This window comes from Macadamia integrifolia, unplaced genomic scaffold (genome assembly GCF_013358625.1).
Source record: "Macadamia integrifolia cultivar HAES 741 unplaced genomic scaffold, SCU_Mint_v3 scaffold741, whole genome shotgun sequence".
Lineage (NCBI taxonomy): Eukaryota > Viridiplantae > Streptophyta > Magnoliopsida > Proteales > Proteaceae > Macadamia > Macadamia integrifolia.
The window spans coordinates 125,569-132,344 of record NW_024870529.1 but is presented as its reverse complement, the minus strand read 5'-3'; the positions used below and the strand labels follow the sequence as shown (position 1 = coordinate 132,344).

The window sequence follows — 6,776 nt, the reverse complement described above, 5'->3', positions numbered from 1 at the left end:
AAAAAAGATCTTCTGACTGTAACCCCTATAGTTGCCATTATCAGTTTCATATTTAGTCTCGAGATCCTGGATTAAGTATAATAATTTATATGCGGGTAAGAACTTGATTTGTGGTCGCATGACTCCTACACTAGCGTGGGGCCAATGGGAGTGTGTGTAGAAGCATCAACAGAAATGAAAATTTTTATTTCATGAGGATTGGATGATAATTTCACACATCCTTGTGTCCCTGACCAAGCAATTTTCTTTTTCTCTTTATATTCAATATACATTGTTAATCTAATAGATAAAACATGTATATATTTAGGATTTTTTTGTGTGTGTGTGTTAAAAATAACATGAACAACACAAAGTAGGACTAAGCTCGATAGCATCGGGCCAAGATGGAGCCCTGGGAACCTTGGGTTGCTCATTGGTTTTCCAACGCTGCCATCTGATCCCTTGTTTATGGAAGAAGGTATTCCAATCCAATGGAAAACACAAGCCTAGTCAGACCTGCCCTGCACAGCCCAATTACATCTTTATTACTAAGGATATAGAAAAAAATTTGGTTGCTACCTAGGTTGAAGGCTCTCTTATGTTCACAAATACCCTCCTCTTAAATTTTTGTATTTTGTAAAAAATATCTTTCAAGATTTTATTTCTTTGGCTGCTAACATGCATATGCAGCTAAATTTCATTCACGATGTTGCCATCGGATCCCTTGTTAGTGGAAAAAGATAATTCTAATCCAACGGTAGAATGAAGGGGAAGATCCTTGCTGCTCTGAACAAAGACCTTTTGGGTGTACCGCTATACCCCACATGGAATGTTAGTTCCTAGAAAGAGCCAAGCGGAGATTAAGCCGCCGAAGCGACCGTACGTCAAATTTGACCGTTCAGCCCATCGATGGTTCAGATGTTGAAGCAGCAAATATTTGACCTTTCACCTCTCTCCACCCCCGGTTGGCCCACTTAAATTCTACACTACCATTTATACCCCTCTTTAAGCCATATACGGTATACCTCATCCTAGTATAACCTTTTTCTTGGTCTACATACGGCCATTAATATAGGCCACGTGAGCCATTCCATTTATTATTATTATTTAATTGGTGGGGGACCACAACCGTCGGTTGCGTTGCCAAAACCTAATCCCCCCACGAGGATGCACAGCTCGCAAGTGGCCACGAGATCGTTGAATTAGAATCTGTAATTTAATTTTTTTTATTATTTCCAAGATCTGCGGGACAACGTGTTGACTTCTGACTTCTGAGCCCACTGATGTTTCTTAGCTGTCGTTTAGATTCATAGAGAGAGAGAGAGAGAGAGAGAGAGGTAAGCAATTGTGGATGGATCCATAATTCCACAATTCCTTTGGACGGTGTGATTTGTACTTTTCTGATAATTCTCTTCTCTTATTACAAGGGGACCTAACAAAATTGGGTCCCAGCCCATGGGCCTGAACTTCCATCCGGAATTCACCAAAGGCCCAAAAAAATATCCAAGTCTTCAACTTAACTAGTCTTGTAAGTCCATATCAACCTCACAATTATATGTATTAGGTCATATCGGGATTAAATGAGAATCATTCAACTTTTACTGAAAACAGTGAAGAGTACTAGACACCCCAGTACGGTTATGACCTATAACCTCACCCATATCTTATTGTTAGAATAAACAATTAATCTCCCACCACCACAAAAATAATTATTCAAAAAAATAGTTTTTGCTGATCCTGACCAATATTAGACATCCAATATTGGGATTTCAAAACCCTTACCAATTCATTAACCAATCCCTAGGTGGGGGCATGTTCATTGGAAAATGATATATGTGGCAAGATGTTGACAATGGATAAAGGGTGGAGGGGTAATTGCAACTTGCGAGAGTTGGTCATGTCTAAGTGGATGCAGCATTGGAAAGGGAGGGCCACCACTAAATATGTAACTAAATTTGTGAGGTTGTAGGGAAGGAATGTGGATGATGGTAGCCCCCACCATATTATTATGCAAGTAGTTCACCAAGAGAAAGAAAGGTCTCCTTACTTGGTCTCATCATCACTCATCCCTAAAATAACAGAATCAAAATAGGACTATGATCTCAATTTCACATGGAATATGAAATGAACTTCACTACAGTATTTATAAGTAGCGACTCTAGCATCACTCATCCCTAGTATTCAAATCATAGAGGACTATATGAATATGCAGTGAACAGCATTTCAACTTAGTAACCCCCACCCAGTTGGTTACTATTTACTAGGGTTTCTTGCAGAGGCTCTTTTTGTCTCCACATATTCTACAGTCGCTGTAATGTTGTAGTGAGCATCTAATGGCTGAGAGCCCCGTGGAGTGTGCTCAAATGCTCACTATAAGACACATCATGCCGATCCCTCTCTTCAAATAACCCCAAATTACCTCTTACATCCTCTTCGGATGAATGAAAAAGTACACCCATCTAAGATAATAAATACTCGGACCCTATTGTGCAAAGTCAATAATGCCTTCCCAATGTTCCCAATGCCAGTTGGAAAAAAGAAGAGGCCAAAGATTTAGATCATCTACAAGGGTAGCTCCAAACAATAGCAAGATGGTCATAGAACGAGCTTCGCCAAGCGACTAGTATACTTGTAAGACTGGCTTGCTTTATTCTAACTTACGGGCTTGATCGAGAGCTTGATCGAGACTTCTCTCGTTCTCAAGTTCCAATTCAACTCCATAGTTTACCAAATCCTATAAAATATGCAAAATGTGTTGATAAGTCCTATCCACATTAAAAACTTACCCTCTTCCACACATTACCGATGGATGGTTTCAGTTTCAAGCTTAAGACCCATTAGTTAAATGGATTCGGTCGATTTTAACCGATTAACCGTTGGTTTCAAACCTATTGACACCATGAAAATCGAACCGTTTAAACCATCAAAACCAATCCGATTAACCCATATAATGATTAAATATTTAGTTGCTTTAACAAACAAAATGGTTTAATTTAGAAAAGATTTAAGGATCTATCCAATTGATACAAAATTGAAGCTTTTGTCAACAAAAACAAAATTTAATAAACATGCAAATAAACTAACAAACCGATCGATTACTAACCGTATTGAATAATAAATAAAAACCAAACCGAACTAAACCATATACACCAAAATCAAACCAATTAATACCCTTACATATTCACCCTTGATGGCAGAACCCTCAGAGTGAGTCATTCCACATTCATGGAATGGACCTTCATGTCCACAACTCCACATTCATCCTTCCATATTAGAAACCTCACAAATTGAGTAATTCCACATTCATGGACATGTAACGGAACACACTGCGTCCAAGTTTCAATTGTCATTCGATATTCATGTAATGGACCTTCATGTCCACATTCATCCTTCCATAGCAGAGAAACCTCACAAATTGAGTCATTCCACATTCATGGACAGGTAATGGAACACAATGCGTCCAAGTTTCCATTGTAATGAGACCAAAAAGGTGTTCTTCACCTCTCAGAATTCTTTGCATGTCCAGAAAAATCATGAATGAAATACTTTTAAATGAATATTTCTATTCAATACATTATACTGATTTTTCACACCTTGCAATGTTATGTTTGTTTGTTTTTTTTTTTGTTTTTTTTGGGTTTAACCATCTCTTCGGTAGATCTGGCAAATAGCATTGGAACCCAATAACAGTGCCAGACATTTAACCATAACATAATGGACAAAATGTAAAAGTTCACAATCAGCTATTCATGGATGAATTCTAGACTGAGCAAATACCAAAGTAAACACCAAATTAGTCTCCCACAGCCAAGTGGACTAAAATCACACTAGCTTGCAATAGCTACAGCAAAAATTCCAGAAAAATTTGACAAAATCCATGAAAGTATACTAAGCAAATAGCAGCTTCCTAATAATTTAGTTTAAGATATATCACTTGCATAGCAGGGAAAATACTGCCTCCAGCTTATTCATCTTCCTGGCTGCGCAACCTAGCAAGTTTGTTTGTAACAACAACATCAAGCTGAGCAGCACGTTCTACAATTTCCTTTCGCTTCTTTGTGGACACATTGTGTGCAATTTCAGCGCAGTAATTCCTGCATTTCATAAATAACACAAATCAATCAGCATGAAAGCAAATGTTTAGAGAAAAAAACTGTACCTTCCACAAGGAAAAGAAATTTTTCAATGAAACAGCAGATAAATTTAACTGAGCCCATTACCTGTTGTGCATCATCAGTATTTCAAGCTCCTTGACATTGTGCACCAAAAATTTCTTGAATCTATTGGGAAGATAGTGGCGAGTCTTCTTGTCTGAGCCATAACCAATATTGGGCATCAACACACATCCTTTGAACTTTCTTCTGACACGAGAGTCAATACCCTTGGGCCTACGCCAGCTAGGCTGTCATTCAATGAAACCAAAAAATGTTAATTCAGAGAACTATTTCAATTAAAGAAATCCATTGAAACCACTAATACAGAATTAAGAATTCTATTGAAAGCATGAATCCTTTCTTCCTTGATTCAGATCCTCTGAATCCTTTCTAGCCCTCACCACTAATGAGTAAGCTGAATGTAAGACCGTAAGATTTCTTCCTCTTCCTTTGTTTAGTGAGAACAAACAGTATCAACCCTCATCCCTTAAAAGTAATGATCATTTGATGAAGTTAGGATGCAATGTGGGCATCATAGCGAGCCAATAGCTGAGTGAGACAGAGCAATGGCTTTCTGAGATGCCAATTTTAATATCAGATCCCCTATCAACAATCCGAGACTCCCAACTGAGGTCTGTATGATTGTAACCTTCAGCTGTCCATGTCTCAGAGGACCTGGGGTGGGGGAGCTTCAGCATTTGCTTACTCCCAACTGAATCCCACAAAAAATCCAACAGCAACAAAAATCTCCCCCACCTCCTCATGGATACTCTACTCCAACAATCTCCCCCAATAAACTATGTAGAAACATGAATGCAAATTCCCTATGCGCAAGCCTACTAATCTAAGCGAACCCTTTTCACCTCGCCACTATTTATTCATCAATTTTTGGAGAAAATTGAGGAGCTATGTGATTGAAATTCAGACAAGAGAAACAGTGGTGGCAGCTGGCTAGGTGTCTAGACAAGAAGTGGGTCATACATCAATAGGATTTGACAGGTGTCAACCAAATAAGCGCATACCGGAACAAGTATTGGGATTGGACAAACAAAAATTATACCTCATTAATTCATTTCCGGATCATTAACAGAGAAAATTAGTGATATCTAAAACTGCAATACATAAGCTAGTTCAAAAGCATGACAACTGCAACTTCCAAAAATCTGGGTAGTGATTGAGCAATAAATCATGCACAAAACAGAAAGAGTCAAGTGGGCAAAAAGCAGGTAAGACGCATCCAACATCAATCTTTAGTACAATAAAATGCTGGCTGTGATATTGCCTCAAAAGTCTTAAATAAAACCAACAAAATAAAGCAAGTAAACTAAGATCTGCTTAAATTTAATTAGACTAAACAGGACAGGTTTTAGCATTTATCTGTAATTATACGACAGAAGTGAGGTCTACCTTGGGTCTCAATGCCATAACACCACGGAATCACAGACAATAAACACAAATCAAGCAACTAATTTTCTCAGATCAGCGCCATAAGCGTGACGAGAAGGAAATGGTGACTCCAGAGGCTACATTTAAGGAGCACAACCCTTCCCATGTTGTCTAACTCTTGGTTGTTGTTGTTATACTTGTTCTTAACCCATTTGCAAATTACATCAAACCCACTTACAGAACCACCTTTAGTTACAATCAAAAGCCATTATCGAGCTAATACATAGTAGCAGAAAAAAATAATCTAACATTACACTGCTCACTTACAGAAACTTCAGCAAAAGAAAACATTTTACGCAGCTTATAATTTTCATTAATTCATACCCAGAAACTGTATTGAAACGTATCTTATAAAAGAAGAGAAGTAAACCCTAAGTACCTTGACACAGATCTTGCGGTCGCTCTGCGGCCTCTTAAACTGCTTGACGCGTTTCTTCACGATCTTCTTCGTCAACAGAGGGACGGCCATGACTACTCGTTCTGCAAAATCACAAAATACCAATCAGAAAAAATGTTTTGATAAAAAACCCATCTACTACAACATTGATTCAAGTCTTCAAAACAAAGCAGTTCATATGAAAGATCGCGAGAACTACGATACCGTCGCGAAACACGTAAACTAAGGGAGATGAAAGAGAGGGACAGAGATCTTTCGATGTTAGCTTAGGCGGCCTACCTTTGTTTTCGCTGAAGCCCTTCCCCTAATCCCCACCCCTGCGATGCTAAACCCTGAAGAAGCCTGAGCTATATCAGGTTAGGGTTTCAACTTCTTCCGGACGGACGACATTTTGCATTTATATAGATAGCTTCAAAGAGTGCCCTACTGCCCTTCCTCTTCTAAGGACCAAACGAACGGTGATCACGCCCTCGAGGATATGTGGGTCCACTTTAAGTTTAGGGTTATATGACAATACAGTGCACCCAGCGTACATCGGATGGCTGGCAGTATCCAACCTGCACCCCGTTCCTTAAATGCGCGGTGGGCACATTGGTTCACTTGAGAGGATGTGGTTCCAATGATATATTGCCAGGAACCATATCCTCTCTAGCACACTAGTGTGCATCTCATAGCGGATTCAAATCTTATCCTACCATGTTGGTGCCTAATGGCCAGTGTGCATCCAATGACTGGGAATTTCTAGGGGTCTATGCCAAGATGTAGATTGGAAAGGATCACATGTTCAGGTGGTGCTGTTA

General features: G+C 39.0%; 1 protein-coding gene across 1 annotated transcript; it reads right to left on the bottom strand.

Moving 5' to 3' along the window:
- Nucleotides 1-3,700: 3,700 nt before the first annotated feature.
- On the bottom strand, nucleotides 3,701-6,400 carry LOC122069855 (60S ribosomal protein L32-1-like). The gene is made up of 4 exons (XM_042633940.1): nucleotides 6,256-6,400; nucleotides 5,959-6,059; nucleotides 4,200-4,381; nucleotides 3,701-4,073 (listed from the first exon to the last, which is right to left on the bottom strand). The coding sequence occupies exons 2-4, from the start codon at nucleotides 6,046-6,048 to the stop codon at nucleotides 3,944-3,946; spliced, it is 402 nt and encodes a 133-aa protein (XP_042489874.1). The 5' UTR covers nucleotides 6,049-6,059; nucleotides 6,256-6,400; the 3' UTR covers nucleotides 3,701-3,943.
- Nucleotides 6,401-6,776: the final 376 nt, after the last annotated feature.

Excerpts from the sequence above, each read along its gene's own strand:
- LOC122069855 (XM_042633940.1), bottom strand. The coding sequence starts at position 6,048 with ATGGCCGTCCCTCTGTTGACGAAGAAGATCGTGAAGAAACGCGTCAAG. Across the intron at positions 4,382-5,958 it reads ACCGCAAGATCTGTGTCAAG|CCTAGCTGGCGTAGGCCCAA; the intron begins GTACTTAGGGTT and ends ATTGAATGACAG. Across the intron at positions 4,074-4,199 it reads ATACTGATGATGCACAACAG|GAATTACTGCGCTGAAATTG; the intron begins GTAATGGGCTCA and ends TATGAAATGCAG.